Source organism: Phaeoacremonium minimum, assembly GCF_000392275.1.
Source record: "Phaeoacremonium minimum UCRPA7 unplaced genomic scaffold PA7_03_scaffold_27, whole genome shotgun sequence".
NCBI lineage: Eukaryota > Fungi > Ascomycota > Sordariomycetes > Togniniales > Togniniaceae > Phaeoacremonium > Phaeoacremonium minimum.
Window position 1 is genome coordinate 219,261 of NW_006920934.1, and position 16,827 is coordinate 236,087.

At 54.9% G+C, this 16,827-nt stretch overlaps 6 protein-coding genes across 6 annotated transcripts; 3 read left to right on the plus strand and 3 right to left on the minus strand.

The window, feature by feature from the left end:
- Positions 1-3,933: 3,933 nt before the first annotated feature.
- Positions 3,934-4,992, minus strand: UCRPA7_367 (putative mitochondrial nuclease protein; the record flags this gene model as incomplete). Its single annotated transcript, XM_007912963.1, has 1 exon — positions 3,934-4,992. The coding sequence occupies one exon, from the start codon at positions 4,990-4,992 to the stop codon at positions 3,934-3,936; it is 1,059 nt and encodes a 352-aa protein (XP_007911154.1).
- Positions 4,993-7,557: 2,565 nt separating this feature from the next.
- Positions 7,558-8,262, plus strand: UCRPA7_368 (putative zip zinc transporter protein; the record flags this gene model as incomplete). Its single annotated transcript, XM_007912964.1, has 1 exon — positions 7,558-8,262. The coding sequence occupies one exon, from the start codon at positions 7,558-7,560 to the stop codon at positions 8,260-8,262; it is 705 nt and encodes a 234-aa protein (XP_007911155.1).
- A 447-nt stretch (positions 8,263-8,709) lies between these two features.
- Positions 8,710-10,329, minus strand: UCRPA7_369 (putative zinc finger protein 467 protein; the record flags this gene model as incomplete). The annotated part of the gene is made up of 1 exon (XM_007912965.1): positions 8,710-10,329. The coding sequence occupies one exon, from the start codon at positions 10,327-10,329 to the stop codon at positions 8,710-8,712; it is 1,620 nt and encodes a 539-aa protein (XP_007911156.1).
- A 423-nt stretch (positions 10,330-10,752) lies between these two features.
- UCRPA7_370 (putative dna-directed rna polymerases i protein) lies at positions 10,753-11,383 on the plus strand (the record flags this gene model as incomplete). The annotated part of the gene is made up of 4 exons (XM_007912966.1): positions 10,753-10,793; positions 10,846-11,115; positions 11,175-11,294; positions 11,347-11,383. The coding sequence occupies 4 exons, from the start codon at positions 10,753-10,755 to the stop codon at positions 11,381-11,383; spliced, it is 468 nt and encodes a 155-aa protein (XP_007911157.1).
- Positions 11,384-12,634: 1,251 nt separating this feature from the next.
- On the plus strand, positions 12,635-13,604 carry UCRPA7_371 (putative tyrosinase-like protein; the record flags this gene model as incomplete). Its single annotated transcript, XM_007912967.1, has 3 exons — positions 12,635-12,664; positions 12,721-12,796; positions 12,853-13,604. 3 exons carry the CDS (start codon positions 12,635-12,637, stop codon positions 13,602-13,604), a joined length of 858 nt encoding a protein of 285 aa, XP_007911158.1.
- A 385-nt stretch (positions 13,605-13,989) lies between these two features.
- UCRPA7_372 (putative translocation protein sec63 protein) lies at positions 13,990-16,253 on the minus strand (the record flags this gene model as incomplete). Its single annotated transcript, XM_007912968.1, has 3 exons — positions 13,990-14,153; positions 14,214-15,828; positions 15,912-16,253. 3 exons carry the CDS (start codon positions 16,251-16,253, stop codon positions 13,990-13,992), a joined length of 2,121 nt encoding a protein of 706 aa, XP_007911159.1.
- Between the last annotated feature and the right edge of the window lie 574 nt (positions 16,254-16,827).

The window sequence follows — 16,827 nt, forward strand, 5'->3', positions numbered from 1 at the left end:
GAGAGCTGGAAAATAGATGTTGTCTTCTGGGTGAAGTAGAGTTCACTGAGCCAAGTGATTTGTTATCTTTTTCAGTGGCGAGCACCCTTAACAGACCCTGGATGTCTCTTTGGTATGGCGCCACAATTCCAAGTGTCAAAACAGGGCCGAAGCTCTAGACAGCCGAGGCCCGTAGTGCGTAGCTTAGGCCCGGTCGGAGCAAACTCAATCACTAAACTAAGATTCACTGGAAGTCTCAGGGACTCATTCGAGGATGAGACTGGCAACGAAGTCTTGAGATACTAAAGGCAGGCGACTAGGGAGCCAGCAATACGAGAGAAGGAGAATAAATGTTGAGAGTCTTCAAAGCCAGAGTCCCAACGCTTGGCATGGAGATATGGAATGCCAATGCAGCACTGAGATCGGTTTTCACCGGGTTGTGTAGGTGTGTGCGTATGTGTGTGTGGTAGGATTGATTGGCATTGCAGCAAACCGCTCGCCCTCCCATCCATCCATCCATCGCCTTAGCAGATGCACGTAATAAGCCATGGTCTGTTGGATGGTGACGGGAAGGGATGGTTGGATGGATAAGGTGCTCATTAGAGATCCACGTCGCTCAAGCGAGACATAGCGTTAACGGTGCTCTTCATCTCCTTAGGAGTTCAGTCTGCCTTACGACACGGTAACTTCTCTGAACCTGTGTCTGGAGAATAAAATCGATGGATTCTAGACCAGGCCGGCGCAGGAGCCCGCTCGAGGAGACACCGTGATAGACCAGTAATGATTGTGGCTGGATTTATCATGAGCCAACTGTGACGTTTTCTAGTTGCATGTACAAGCTGCACCTGCAAGCCCCTCTTCGCTCTGCAGAGCTCTTTGCAGGGCAGAGCACTAAGGTGACATTCACTAAAGTTCCCTACAGTGGGCTTGCTGCAGCTGGCTGCACTTGACAACGGTGTGAGATCTGGGATCATTGCTAGCGCTGTAAAGTTGATCCGATCCAGCCTTCTTTGTTCCCGATGCCTGCAGGTCTCCACCCTTGCTTCTGCTGCATCCAATGAATCTTACGCGACGACGACGGCATATCAAAGAGACAAGCTCAGCTCCCGAGACTCACATTCACTTTAGCTGTAGCCAACCCGCATGGGACTTTACAGACACTGAGACCCCGGCTCATCATATCCTCTTTTCAGAGACCTGAAGTGAGGCCACGCTCATTTTCATGGGCTCATAGCCATTATGGCTTACGGTCCTCGTGGGGACTATGCAGCCGACAAAGGCTTTGCCGGTGGGGAGGGAGGAGGTCACGATGGATTCGTGAGAGCCCGTGGCAGACGTGAGTCTTTCTTCCTACCTGTCACATCTCATTCTGGTTCAAACGCTTTCAAAGATGGCCAAGGCATGCAAGTTTCATCCGCCGCAGCTTGCCGTTCTATGAAGAGCTCTCATCAAGCCATGAGCCTATCCTCTCAACCCATTCCCAAATTCAGCATCTGCAGACATTCGGTTCAAACTTGTCAATATGAATCGATTTGCGCAAAGCATGAGCAGCGGAGAACGGCGTCGAGCAAGACTGACTGATGGCTATGTAGGTCCTGTCACGGATTATGGCGCGACTGTGGTCCATTGGATGCGCAATTGGCAACCCAGGTACAGGGGATCCTACAAGGGCGAGCTTGAGCGTCCAAGCCCGAGCTATATTGTAGATGTGTGTATCTCACTTTATTCTCAACAGCAGGATCGGCATTACTGACCCTGTTTGGCAGATGCTACCACCTCATGCGAGAGCTGCAAATCCAGCGGATTCTGTACCTACTCGTCATCTTCATTCATCGCTTAACAAGATCAAGCATCCCGTCAACATTGTTCGATGGACACCAGAAGGCCGCAGACTCTTGACAGCCTCGAGCAGTGGCGAGTTCACGCTTTGGAATGGCACCGGGTTCAACTTCGAGACGATCATGCAGGCTCACGATGCTGCTATTCGTGCTCTGGAGTACTCACATAGTGATGACTGGCTGGTGTCAGCTGACCATGACGGCATCATCAAGTATTGGCAACCTAACTTTAACAACGTCTCAAGCTTCAGAGGACATCACGATCCAATCCGAGATCTTGCTTTCAGTCCTACAGACTCAAAGTTTGTGACAGCTTCAGACGACCAGACCCTCAAGATCTGGGATTTTGCGAGCATGACCGCAGATTCAACGTTGACAGGGCACGGATGGGATGCGAAGAGTTGCGACTGGCATCCTACTAAAGGTCTCATTGTCTCCGGATCGAAAGACCATCTCGTCAAGCTCTGGGATCCAAGGACTGGCCGATGCTTGACAACCCTACACGGGCACAAGAACACTATCACGAAGACCATGTTCGAGCGGGTTCGCGGAATGTGTCTCGCAACATCTGCAAGAGATCAAACAGCCCGGGTCTTCGACCTTAGAATGATGCGCGACATCTGTCTGCTAAGAGGTCATGAGAAGGATATCTCAACTCTCACCTGGCACCCAGTACACGCCAACCTCCTGAGCACCGGAGGCTCTGAAGGTGCCCTCTTCCACTACCTACTAGATGAACCGAACACACCACCGGGCCACTCGGCATCATTGGCCCCATACGACAGTGCAGACCCGCAGACTGCGCCTGCACAGACTATATACCCAGCCCACAAGATCCCCTTTGCCCACGACTTTGCTATATGGTCTCTAGACTGGCATCCGCTGGGCCATATCCTCGTGTCGGGATCCAACGATCGCATAACACGCTTCTGGTCCCGTGCACGGCCTGGTGATGCTGATTACATCCATGACAGGTATCATATTGGCGAAGCCGCGGCGGAGGCTCAAGGAACATGGGACCGAAGAGGCAACCGCAAACAGAGACAGGAGGAGGAGGAACAGGAAATGGAAGATGAAATGGAAGGCCTGGTGGATCAGAAGATGCCGCTTAAGCAGCCATCCGCCTTCCCGGGCATTCCTGGCTTACCACTCCCGAGCGCCCGACCAGGCGCTGTTCCGCCCCCACCTCCAATGATACCCGGAGTCAGTGCACCATCCGGTGCGCCGACTGGACTTCCATTCCCTCTTCCTGGGCTCCCCGGGCTGAACGGGGCTCCTCCGCCACCCCTCCCAGGCCTAGACCCGAACAATCCTCCTGATCTTGCCCAGCTGGCCGAACTCATGAAGAGAGCAGGCCTGCCCCCGCCTCCTCCGCCTGGTATGCTGCCGCCAGGATTGGTACCACCGCCAAACTTCACACTACCGCCCGGGTTTCCACCTCCACCTCCCGGTGTTCCTGGCCTGGACAGTGATGCGGATGCATCTTCTAGGCGAGGAAGAGCGCCACTGCCGAGTCAGGAAGAAAGTCTTCGCTTAGAGCAGAGCAAGGGCAACTACACACGTGTTCGATAGGAGAAGAACGCGGTTGGACAATGGTGGCCATGTATGACTAGTTGATCGGCGATGGATATAACACGATATCCCTGGCGTTGGGGGGACAATGAAAACAGCGGTTCGGTCTTGGGAAAAGCGTTGACTGATGTCCCGGTAGATACTGTTCATCAGATTATAGGAACAGTTGAACATTCTACATGCTCACTTGACTTTAATTTGAGATCATGCTTTTGGTTTGATCTGTCGCTTAGGAGCTATCTGCTATCTAAGTAATGCGTGAAGCCATCCTTCCCTGCCGATTCTACCTGATGCTCGCTGATGCTCGCGCCGGAACTCTCTACTAATGCAATGCTGGCCGTTTCTGTGTGTCCGTCCAGTAGATGTGCTATATATACATGGCGGGAGGTGAAAATGCAATATCGAACGTGATACGTGCCGACATAATACAAATACAAGCAGATGGAGAAGCCTTTGCAACTGCTGAATATGCAAACCAGTCCAGTCCTCCACTCTATCTCTCCATCCATGGAGCAGACCTCCTTCTGTCTCCCTTTGCATGTTACTACGCCGGGCTTGGACTCCTCGACTGGGGCTTCGCAAACGCCTTCTGCCGCTCGGCGTACTCGCGCACGACGATGGCGCACGACGTGTCGGCGCAGAGGCGCTTGCGGCGCTGGACGGGCAGCTTGGTGGCGAACTCGAGGCCGGAGGCGCGCTCGACGGCCTCGACGGGGACCTCGAAGTCGGTGAGGGGCTTCTCGTTGGGGATGGGGGCGTTGGGCAGGACGAAGGCGCCGAGGGCGACGTTGCCGCCGACGAGGCCGTCCTCGGCGAAGATGACCTTGTAGAAGTGGGTGGGCACGGCGACGTTGGGCGGGTTGCCGATCATCTCGTAGGTGACGCGCCACTTGCCGTCGGCCGGGTCGCGGCGCGGCAGGTACAGGGGCCCGGTGACGACGCGCACCGACGGGTACCGCTGCGTCAGCCGCCGGCAGAAGTCCTCAAAGTGCGCCCAGTAGTCCCGGTTGAAGCCCTCGCCCACCTGCGGGCACATGTTGCTCAGGAAGAACGTCTCGTCCATCGCCGCCTGGCTCCAGCGCGCGTCCGCCGCGGGCACCTGGTGGCCCCGGTCGTAGCCCGACCGGAAGTAGTCCTTCAGCTTCGCCCGGTACTTGTCTGGTACGGCGCCGTCCTCCACGAAGACGCTGTGCTTCCGGTCACCATCGCGTAGGGCTAGTGACTGGGGTGTAATGTGCTCGACTACCCAGTGCGGGTTGCGCAGACGCCGGTCGTAAGAGGATATCAGAGCTGATCGACTTGCAACGTCGGCTACTGGACCGGGGAAGCCATACTCGAATAGTCCTGCCGGGTTGACGGGTGCCTGGCCCAAGGCAGTCGCAGTCGTAGTGCTGGCTGCGGGCACGGGAGGCCCAAAGACCTGGCTCGCGGGAACAGGTGCTTGTGCGGAGGATATGCTGGTTGTTGTGGTAGTTGTGATAGTCTTTGTAGTCTCGGCTGTCTTCTTCGTCTCGGACGATCGCAGATTGTACATGGCTGCAGTAGCAACGGCGCCTGCTCCAGCGCCGGCGACTGCGATGATTGCGAAGGTAGCTTTTGACATCTTGGCGGATCCTCCTGCCAGCCCGAAGGGCTCGCTGCGCTGTGATTTCCTTTTATACCGGCCGCCTTGAAGCGGTGAGAGTCAGGCGAAGGACTGCGGTGAGCAAGTCCTTGACCACGAGGGTAAGAGGCACACCTCGTGCTGGTAGGGTGTGGTCGAGTTTGAGATATATGTCTTGCTCGATCGATGTAAGTCCTCAGTCGGGGGGTTTTTTTTTTTCTGCCAGGAACGCGAACGGGGACGGTTAGCTGGGATGAGGCGCGTTCAGTGGTTGGCCAGCTCACGTGGGGACCGGGATAGCGGGCTGCTCCACTGGAAGGACCCTAAAGCCCGTCCCATGTTAGGCGTAAGGCGCTAAGCCTCACCTTAAATCGAGCCGCCCGGGCCAGCTGCCAGCTCGCGCGATCACCTGTCAAAGTCAGTCTGATAGACTGTACCTAGATACTATCACTGAATGCACTGCACTTGATACTCGGTTTACGATGTCTTCTCCGTTGTCTCCGTTTCTAAAGCCGGGAGAAAGAGCGAGAGACCCTCTTTCCAGGGAAGGAGCCAGGCAGACAAGTCCCGTGCCACAGAACAGACACCTTGATGGCCCGGGTAATGCACCTATGCGCGCTCACCGCAGCGGTGAGAAAAGGGAACGAGCCTTGGCGGGTGCTGGGGGCAGCGTAAAGCCTGCTAGGCGGCCCTGGAGTTCTAACACAGGCACACGCACACATACATAATAGGCGGGCGTGGGGGCTGCGTGTCCCTGCCCATCAGGGTCCTCAGCTAGCGGTGCTACTGCCGCTCCTGCTGCTCAGGTCAAAGACTGCCAGCGAATGCCAGCAGATAACACTGCTGAGTTGGCGGTGGGTGGTGGGTCGCCTTAGGTAAGGCAATGCCTTAGCGAATGGCAGGCAGGCAGTTGTCAGAACGCCGCCCCAGCAGCCCGCCTGATGACATCGTTCTTAGCTACCGGCTCGCCCGCCGCCCTTCAATGAGCTAGCTACTTAGTACGGAAGAAAGTCAAAAGCCGACATCACGACTAAACACTAATTCCACGTATGTGAGGTGACATTGATCATTAAGCACAGTCTCAGCCCTGTCTGCTACCCCGTTTATTACTATACTTCCTCTTCAAGATTCAAATCATTATCTTCTTCCCGTCTATATTTGACTGCTGCGTTCTGTATAGCTTTCTCCGGAGGGCTACTCTGCTGCTGTCAAGCGTGCGCAGTGTCTCTGGTCAGCCGATCAAGCTGTGAGACAGGCGTGCTACTTCACCACAAAAAATCTACCAACGACAGCGACGAGCTGCCCACCTCTTAGCTACGCCTGATCGACAATCCAGATCTTCGGGTCCCGACAGCGACCTCGACCTCGCCCTCGCCCTCGCCCTCGACGAGCAGACTCCCCGAACCCAGCGCGCGTGTGCATACGGGCTACTGCAGGCACCACCTGAGATCCGTCGAGTCAACGCAGGGGCACAAGGTGTGGGCGGCCGACCATGGAGGCCACCGGCGTGGACAATGACACCCGCGGCTGGATCATGTGCATAGTGAGCGGACTAGGTGGGTGACCTCGCTTCTCGCGCCAGCAGGCCGAGTTCATGAACCACTGCAAGAGGCTGGCTGGCTAACCATTTCATAACTATCTTTAGCATGCATCCTCGGCGCCTGTGTAATATGCGTCGACCTCGTTATCCGCTACATACCAGGGAAGGCTGGCTTTAGGATACAGGACAGCAGTGCCTTTCTGGCCTGCTCCCTCAGTTTAAGCTTCGGTGTCATGGTCAGCACATTCCTCCTCGCTTGATCCTTGCGTCACATGCTTTTAACTGCTTGCTAACTCTGTTTTGAACAGCTATTTTCCGCACTGAATAGCATGCTACCGTCTTCAAAACGTTACCTTGCGAAGGGTGGCTTCGCTCACACGGAAGCGAGCCTGATCATGATGGCATGTTTCATTGGCGGATTCATTGGCATACAAGCGATTTCAAGAATACTTCATCAACTCATGCCCTCGCATGTCGTGGAATGCGACCACAGCCATGACGAACACGTTATAGATACCCATTCTGAATCGCATAGCAGAAGGCATTCGAGAGCAAGTCACGACAGAGGGCGACTGACACGACAAAGGTCGTCGCTCATAGATCCTGCACATCATGTCCATCCCCCCAAAACAGGAGCATTTCCCGAGGTTAACGGAAACGGCAATGTGACAGAGTCAACGCCGCTTCTACCAACTGCAGAGGTTCTAAATGGACGATCAAAAGCAGACCAGCGGCAGCGGGACATGTCAGCTAGAAGCGACACCCACGCACCTCTCGGCCACGCTCATCATGTGCACGCACCCATCACTAAGATTCGTAGCCGTTCTGGACTGCAGCCAGAAAGTCGAAGGCCTTCCATGGTCGAGGTCCGCAACCGAGTCATGTCCTTTGTGAAGGATACGAAACGCAACTGCGATGGTGACGGGCCTTGCTTCGGCTACACCGACCCGTGCGGCCAGGAGTGCTTTAAACATCTGGGGAGCCGATCAGCACTTGCGAGGCAGCCAGCGGTTCTCCGAACTACTATGGGTAGCCTGTATCCAAACTCGCATCCCGTCTTTCCTGAGGTGCCAGAGTTCGAGGAGGATGGTTCTCTCGCATCGCCCCTCAGCCCTACGCATCGCATCAGTCGTGCCCGCTCCCGAGAGACGGCTGACCGGGAGGCTGAAGCGAGCGATGACGAGGAATGGTGCGAGCAGATGTCGGAGGGAGACCCGGAGGCACAGCACCATCACCACGTTCCTACGAATGCGTTCCTCTCGATCGGGCTGCAGACTGTGATAGCAATCGCTCTGCACAAGTTTCCAGAAGGCTTCATCACGTACGCCACGAATCACGCCAACCCTTCCCTTGGGTTCAACGTCTTCATGGCGCTCTTCGTCCACAATATCGCAGAGGGCTTCGCAATGGCACTGCCACTGTACATGGCGCTCGGCAGCCGGCTGAAGGCGATCCTGTGGTCGTCTCTGCTCGGCGGAGCGAGCCAGCCCCTCGGCGCTGCCATCGCGGTCCTGTTCTTCAAGCTGTCCAAGAAGACCAACATCATCATTGACAACGTGGCGTATGCGTGCCTGTTTGCCATCACGGCGGGCATCATGACGAGCGTGGCGCTGCAGCTCTTCGTCGAGAGCTTGAGCCTGAACCACAACAGGAACTTGAGCATAGGGTTCGCGTTCCTGGGCATGCTCCTGCTCGGTCTGAGCAATGCGCTGGTGGCGGATGATCATTGAAAGTAGCCATGGGCTTTACATTGGTTTCAGGCGGCATTCAAGGCGTGTTAGAGTTTAGGAGTAATTGCATTTTGTTTCAGGGTTATAAGGGAGTTTCTTTCTGCCATGATAAAACAGGTGGCATGGAATCATTAAGGATATCGGTGTGCTCAGGGTATGAAGCTTCGAAACGGGTCATACAAAAGGAGTTGACTTGCTAGACTGTAGAACTAGCCACAGGTTTCGGAAGGCAGTCACTTCTTACAAAGGGTTTACCACTGTCCCAGGAATGATCCTCGACAATCAAGTTGTCTTTATCAGAGCTCTACGTTTTCCCTGGTTTGACATCTAAGTGATTGTCTCATTGATCAGAGGCACATGCCTCGTCTATTCATCGTAGCTCATAAAGTACACGGGTATCTCTTTTTCGCAGACCTTTTCTTTTCCTCCAAACGCCATAAAACAACCTCAAGACGAGTAGCCGTTGACAAAGAGGTTGGGATCAAATTCAGCCTCTGGCTGAGCGTCAATGAGCTTCCGCATCTCCTCCTCCTCGCGTGCCCACTCGTCGTTCGTGTAGAATCCGGCAGGGTCAGCACCTCCGTCCGCTCCGATCCAGAACTGGTCGGCGTAGATTGGAGTCTGGCCCGGCTCGCCCAGCATGTTGTACTCGTCGGCGTAGCCCACCTGGCCTCCTATGGCTTGGGTGAAGGCATCACTCGCGAGTGCGACACTAGCATTAGGCTCGGGTTGTGGATGCTCCAGCTGCATGTGAAGGGCGAGATCGTATTGGCGAGTGAAGCGAGCAGGGCAGCCGTCAACTGCGCAGAAGACATTGCGGCGCACGTCATCCACCACGCCGGAGATTTCGTCGATGAAGTTCAATGCCACGGCGGGCTCCTCATCATCCTTGCCATGGCGCTCGGGCCGCGGCTTGCCCAGGTGTACGTGGTGGATGTGAATCTCGAGCGACTTCTTGCTGCTGAAGCCGTCGCCGCAGCCCTCCTCTGTCCAATTCCAGTTCTCGAGGCCGGGGCTTGTCCAGGTGTCCAGCTGGCCACACACGAAGCGGAGACCCTCGTGCGCAGTCCGGTAGTGCATTAGCATGTTGGACTTGCGCGTGAACTTCTTGTCGCAGTCCTCCGCCATGCACTCGACTGTCTTGCGGTCCTCGACTGTCAGCCCGGAGTGAAACATCTCCATGTGCTGCTCCAGCTGAGACACTTTGCTAAAGCGCTTGTTGCAGAACGGGCAGTCGTTGTGCTCGTGGCGGATGTGATACTCCAGCTGAGCCTGGGTAGTAAAGCCGACAGCAGGTTGATACTCGCCGTCCTCCTCTTCTTCGCCGACCTTGGTGCACTCATCGCACCAGAAGCGGAGCTCGCCATGTTCGCGTTCGGTGTGTCTTCTCAATGCGCCGCTGGTGTCGAATCCCGCACCACAGTCATCTACCGCGCAAGGAAATGCCTTCTGGCCTAGATGGTCTGTTCGGATGTGGCGCTGAAGAGTCTGATGCTTTCGGAAAGACTGGTCGCAGCCCTCGTAGCCCGTGCAGCGGAATCGGTTTGCGCCGGCGTGGACGGCAGCATGGCGCCTCAATCTGGTGGCCGTCAGGAAAGACTTGCCGCAACCCTCCTCGGTGCAGGTGTACTGGCGCTCGTGGGTGTGCGAGCCCTTGATGTGCTGCTTCAGGTGCTTCTCCTCAATGTACGACTTGTCACAGTCGGCGAACGTACACTTGAAGGGGCGATCATTCGTGTGGGATCTGAGATGAGCAGCCAATCGAGCTGGACGATTAAATGTCTTGTCGCAGTTGGGAAAGGTACATTGGATGGTCTTCTCGTCGGAGGGAAACTTGCGAGAAGCAGAAGAGATAGTAGTCAACGCGGTATCGGGTGTCAGCGTTGGAGTAGCGACTGGGGTCACATTGAGGTCTCCGAGATTGGAGGACTCGTGGTCTTGGTAGTAGGAAGGATGATGGTCCTGGAAGGTGGGGATGGGCAGCTGGGGATAATCCGAGACCAATGCATCGGCATGCTGCTTTTTGAATGGGCTAGAAAGCCCTGGATCCGCTGCTTTGCGCTTCATCTTTGATTATGAAGCAAGCAGCTCGAATCGTGGGTGGAGGTGTATTCCTCATTCACATCCCCTCGTCTGTCTGTCGATGAACTTGTGAGAGCGGTCGGGAAGATGGAACTTTTTCTGCCAGAAAAGTGTGGGCAGGCGCCAAGATTTCGCACCCCACAATTGGACAAGGATGGCAGGTCCGGTTATTACTGGTCACTACAAGGCCCTTTCGGGGCAACAAAAAATCCGTTTCTGGGTTGTAATTGGTCAAAGCTTCCCTTCCCCTGTGATTGTCAGCCTCGCCAAATTTTTGCGGCTTTCAGCCTTCGCCCCGCCAAACTGGCTTTAGCTGGAGTCCTAAACACGACAAAGAAGAATTGGTCTGTCTCTTCGACGAGGACTTTCGGCTCTTTCCCACTCTCATTCAATCTCACGCTCATCAAGATGTCTGACTACGGTGGAGGAGAGGATGATTACAATGCTCCGTAAGTTTGTGCTATGCCTTTGCGCCGTGTCCACGAGCTAAGACGACAATAGGGACGAGCCCGCCTTCGAGGAGGATGAAATCCAGGAATACTATGACCCCGAACCGGCTGAGGAGGGGGAGGAGTCGCGCTATGCAAACCATGACGACGACGCAGACAATGTGATCGTATCTGGCGATCCGTCGGCGGCGGCAAACCAGGGCAAGACGCCCGAGAAGTCGCACAAAGACAAGAAGATTCCCAATGACCAGAGGACAACGACGCCTTACATGACAAAGTATGAAAAGGCACGCATTCTGGGAACACGTGCCCTGCAGATTAGGTTGGTCGCCCCGTCCAGCTCCATGAGCTCTGGACTCTATAGCTCATACACTATTCTAGCATGAACGCCCCAGTACTGGTCGATCTTGAGGGAGAAACAGATCCCTTGCAAATCGCTATTAAAGAGTTGCGAGAGAAGAAAATCCCCCTTATCGTGCGACGATACATGCCTGATGGATTGTATGTCTTAACCAGTCTCTACCATTTGTTGCCCTGTTCTAAAACCCTGCAGCTACGAGGATTGGACATGCGAGGAACTGCTCCAGTGAGCGTTTGCGCACTCGAGATGGAACCTTGGTAGTAGCCCAAGAAGTATTCCCGTTTCTGAGTCAGCCAGTCGACTTCTCCGTCCACGCAAGCTCCTCAAATCATGGGACGTGTACGAAGCATGCATTAGCGATGGCGTTACGGTTGGAAGGATTCTAAAATTTTAATATCTGCTGAAGGCTTCGCAGTCAAGGATAGCAGCTTTCCGGAAGAATTCAAAAAATTTACCCAAACCTCCTCAAATCTTGGGGTCAAGCTACCTCGTATTAGGCGTCGAAACCAAGCGCATCGGTCTCGGCAGATGTTGGACAGTTCTTCCCGTGCCGAAAAATGCTAGTTTCTAGACCCCTTGTATGCTGGCGGCACATGTCAACTCATGCGGTGTAACTGTAGGCACTGTTCGCTCGTTTACCTTCCGCATATACAAACGCTCCCAAGTCTGATTATTTGGAAGTGCAAGGCATTTAGACGCGCACGGCGGCCAATGGTGTATTTGCAGGAGATGCCTTGTGTTACACATAGGTCTTGTTGTATCGTACGGCCGCAATGTATAACATCCTTCCTAACTGCGGGCTCTTCAGGCATGCCGCAAACTAAGTAGAAATCATTCTTCTCATTGGCAACAATACGATATGAAAAAAGTAGGCTACTCTGCAATGCGACCTAGATCTCTTGCAATATCAATGTTCTTCAAATACACCTAGCTTACATCATAGCATATAGAGACTTTCAAGTCGCTTTGTGGCTGACCTGGTTCTGGGGATGGCCAAGATCTTATAAGTGCTCATCTTTTCTTTGTTGTATTCACTGTCATATTTGTCTTTGAACAAATGGGCAAGGTCCATTTGCTTCGTCATGATGCCTCTGAAGCATTTGCTCACTTTTCTAGCCCCTACGTTGGGGGTAGTTTCGTATGCATCTGTCAATGAGCCATATTCTCAGGTCGATATAGACTCTGGCAAAGTTGTGACACATCTCAATAATATAGCCCGCCATGCCTCCATCGAATTAATCAAGACATCGACTGACTCCAAATGTACTCTTCACAATCTGAACGTTCGCAGAGAATGGTCAGTCCGCCGATCCCCAATATTCAGGGGTAAGCTAAAAGGAAAACAAGGCGAAATCTGAAAACTGAGGAAAAGAAGGATTTCATTGCAGCAGTTCAATGCCTTCAATCACAGCCTAGTATATATCCAGCCGGTGTTGTACCAGGATCGAAGTCTATCTTCGATGACTTTGTTGCCGTTCACATGAAGCAGACTCCGTACATACATATTTCTGTACGAACAACTCCCGTCGACTCTTCAGATATTGAAGCCTAACTCGCACCTACTAGGCAATATTTCTGACATGGCATCGCTACTACATCTGGACCTATGAGAAGATGTTACAAGAGAAGTGTGGTTACAAAGGTACGAGTCGACCCCTGAGTTTCACAACCTCTATCCATCAACTCTCACACGACCAGGAACTATCCCCTACTGGGAATGGGGCTATGACATCGCAGACCCGTCCGCCTCTCCTATTTTTGACGGCTCCGAGACATCTCTCGGGTCCGATGGCGCGCCCATCTCGCCTCACCCACCGATGCTGCTCCTCCCGCCCGGCCCTTCGAACTCGCTCGTGACAATCCCACCAGGGGCAGGCGGCGGCTGCGTGCACTCGGGGCCCTTCGCCAACATGACCGTCCATCTCGGCCCGCAGCAGCTGCCCGTGCTCGGCAGCACCAACATCACCGGCCAGGCGGACCCCTTCGCCGACAACCCGCGCTGCCTCCGCCGCGACCTGAGCGCCTACTCGGCCACTCGCTGGGCCAGCTTCCGCAACACGACGCGCGTGGTCCTCGACTACGACACCATCGAGCTGTTCCAGGCGTATCTCGGCGGCGACCCGCGCTACATTCTGCAGGAGCTCGGCGTCCACGGCGGCGGCCACTACGCGATCGGGGGCGACCCGGGCTCGGACGTGGCCGTCTCGCCGGGCGATCCGGCGTTCTATCTGCACCACGGCCAGATCGACAGGGTGTACTGGATGTGGCAGATGTTGGACTTTGAGAACCGGCAGGGTGTCTGGGGCACGGGCACGGCGCTGGACGACCCGCCGAGCGCGAACGTGACGGTCGAGGACTACGTCGAGCTGCTGCCCCTGAACGGGCCAATCCAGATCAAGGATTTGATGAATGTCGTTGGAGGCACGCCGTTGTGCTATGTCTATGAATAGAGCTCTTCTACAGCGGGTGGGTTGGGTGAGTTCAGGGGCATTCCTCAAAAAGCTTACCCCCTGAACTGCAAACAGAGACCGTGGTCTTACGTTATGTTCATCTCGAGTTCTTGTGTGCTGAATTGTGAGCCCTTCCGTATCAGTAAAAGCGATTCAATTGTCTGAGACGACTGCCGAGTCAAGAGCTCACATAAAGCCCATCAGATTATGCCGACGCATTTCAAGCCTTTTGTGCTTCCCTAACCTATGGAGTGTATGACAGCGAACAAAAATATTGAAGATATACACGCCCGTAACGCCGCCCATGGCACCGCCTTTCGTGAACTATCTACAGTGGCGAGTATCGTTACAAACTTGAGGAAGGCCGAGTCCTTTCATGCTTTCTTTAGTCTTCCGCCTCGGTGTCGGTATTAGTGTCGCTCGTGTCATCTGCCTCCTCCTCGGTACCGCTCTCCTCATCAGAGTCCTCCTCCTCCTCCTCCTTCCTCCTCTTCGGCTTCGATGGGGGAGGGCCACCCTTTGCCGCGTTCATGATACCGGCTAGTGAGTCTGCACGCGTGTTAGATGAACGGGGTTCTATCGGAATGTGACTTGACAAAATAAACTGACCCTCATCTGGCTCGCTGATCTCGTCCTCGGCAGCCATCTCTGCCGCCTTGCTTGCCTCCTCCACAATCAGAGTCACTTCCATCTTCGTGTCGAAACCAACATAGCTATCACACACCACGTGCATGACGAACGTGTAGTGGCCCGCCTGCGGCGGTGCCGCAAATTGCGCCTTCATGGTCTGCATGTTGAACGTGGGTGTCTTGCCGTCCGCCTCGAAAATGGGCTGGTCGAATTGGGTGAATGTGAAGGGCGGCACGGCCATCTTGCCCTGCTTGGAGTCGGTCAAAAAGACGTTCCACCGCGGGGAGTGGTCACGCGCAAAGTACGGTGCGAATGCGAGGGGCGGGAGAATAGGGGTATCGTCAGCGGCCTCTACGATCGGCTTGCCGTTCGCGTCCTTGCCAGTGGGCTTCTTGGGCTTTCGGCCGAGGATGGCATCAAGATCATCCTCGGCGGGGTCAACATCCTCGAGGTCCAGCTCGTTGATCTCCGGGACCTTTTCGCTGCCCGGAGGCACGAAACGACCCTTGACCACCAGGCTGACAAGAGATGAAGGAATGATGAATCTTTCACCGGTGACCTTGAAGAAGGCCTTGGCGACGCGGAAGTAAGGAAGCTGCTTGGCAACCGAGACGGCAGTCTGGTATTGCTGCTCAGTGAGGAGTCCATTGCCGACGGCAAGGCTGCGACGCTTGGAGTCAGGCTGGTCCATGAATTTTTGTATTGTCATGGGAACCTTGGAGTCGCCCTCCACAGCCTTGGCAATGGCAGGTGTGAAGTATGGGAGCTGGAGGAGAGGAGACGCCTTGGGAGACAGCGCTTGAATGAGTCGCTGGTTGGCGTAGTAGGAGCCCAGAATGGGAGCCGTGTTTCCATATGCCAGAGATATCGCAGTAAATGACTTGGTGAGGGACTGGGCAATGGCGCCAATGTCAAATTTAGCCTTCTCGAGCACGGGGTCATCGAGCTCAATGCGGCCAAGGTACGCCCACAGAAGAGCAAGAGCTTTTCGCCGTACCGAGTTATCGATGTCCTCGAGCTTCTCCTTCTCCTTGATGGGCAAGCCAGCTGCGAAAGGCGTGTTTTCACCGGGTGCCAGTATCCTAGACTCGATCTTAGAAAGTCCTGACTCGGCTTTGTCTCCCCTGAGAACCTCTTCATATTCCTTGCCGGTGCTGAGGGCGGTGATGATGCCACTCTCGTCAATATTTTCGTCATACTCGCGGAACAGGTTGTTGGCGCTCTCCATCAAGATCCCCTCCTTGGACCTCCGCTGCCAATCGTACCACCATGAACCGACAAGATAGGGGAGGAGCACGCCAAAGAGCAGGAAGTACACCAGGATAACGTATTTGCCGTTGCCGTCGGACACGATGATCTTGGGAAGCGCAATGCCGATGCTGAAGCCCTGCTTGCCATCGGGGTGGCCGTACTGGATGTAGTTGTTGCGGATGTCCTCGTCCGTTAGAGCCTGGTACGCCTTGGAGATCTCGACGTATCTCGCCGTTAGGTCCTCCATGGTCTCGTTCTTAGAGGCGTCTGGCTTGGCCTTGTCGGGGTGTAGCCTGAGCGACAGGAGCTTGTACGTCTTCTTGATAACCTTCTCGCTTGCAGACTGCAGGTACCGGGTCAGTATGGCGAGCAAACGAGGTGAGATAAAGAACCCCCGAGGGAGGTGCAAGTAGCACAGATACTTACCTCTGAGATGCCCAAGATATCATACGGGTTCCAGATCTTCTGCGTCTGCACCTCGGTGTAATGGATCAGATACAGCATGTACGCCATGACCGCCCAGCCGCCGATGACGAAGAGGGTGAGGCCGAGCTTGCGGTGCTTGCGCTTGTCGGCGGAGCGCTGGGCGTCAACGAGGTCGCCATGCTTGGGCTTGTAGTCGGTCTTGATGCGCGGGAACTGGGCGGCCGGGTCGCGCGACCGGTTGAAGAGGATGTATGTGAGCGGGAGGGTGATGATGGTGGAGATCGTGAAGGCGAAGAAGGGCCACAGCTGGCCGTTCTCGTCGTAGGTGTACTCGGAGCTCATCTCGGCGGCGGCGAGCGGCTACCTACTGCGACCTGGGAGAAAGAGAACTTAGGACAAAGGAGCTCTGGAGGTAGCCTTTTCTAGGGACTAATACATTAATAGAAGAAGAGCCCGTTCGCTAGAAGAGAAGGGGAAAAAGAGAACAGAACAGCAGGGCGAAGAGTTGCTCCTGTAACTGTCTCTGTCTGTCAGTTCGTGCAGGTGTCGCTGCTTGGGAAGCTTCTGGGTTGTGGCGGCGGCCCTTGTTCATCCACACAAAAAGGACAGACAGTTCAGGTCCGGTTCTTGAATCGTGGCCTCGAAATTTTGGACAGGGGGCGGTGCCACACTGCCAGCAACGGTACTTCATTCTTAGGGCGGTGACTTGGCCTCCGAAAGGCTATTAGAGTACAGTGCACATCTTTGGCTGCTCGCACATGGCTTCCCGACAGACAGCCCACAGCTTGCCATGTGCGAGGAACTGGCCCCGCTGGGCTGAGCCATGTCAACGGTAACTGGACCGTGCTCCGTAGGGAATAGACTCAGAGCCACAGGCTGTAACTTCCAGTCTCACTGCTGCCCCGCGTTCACCAAG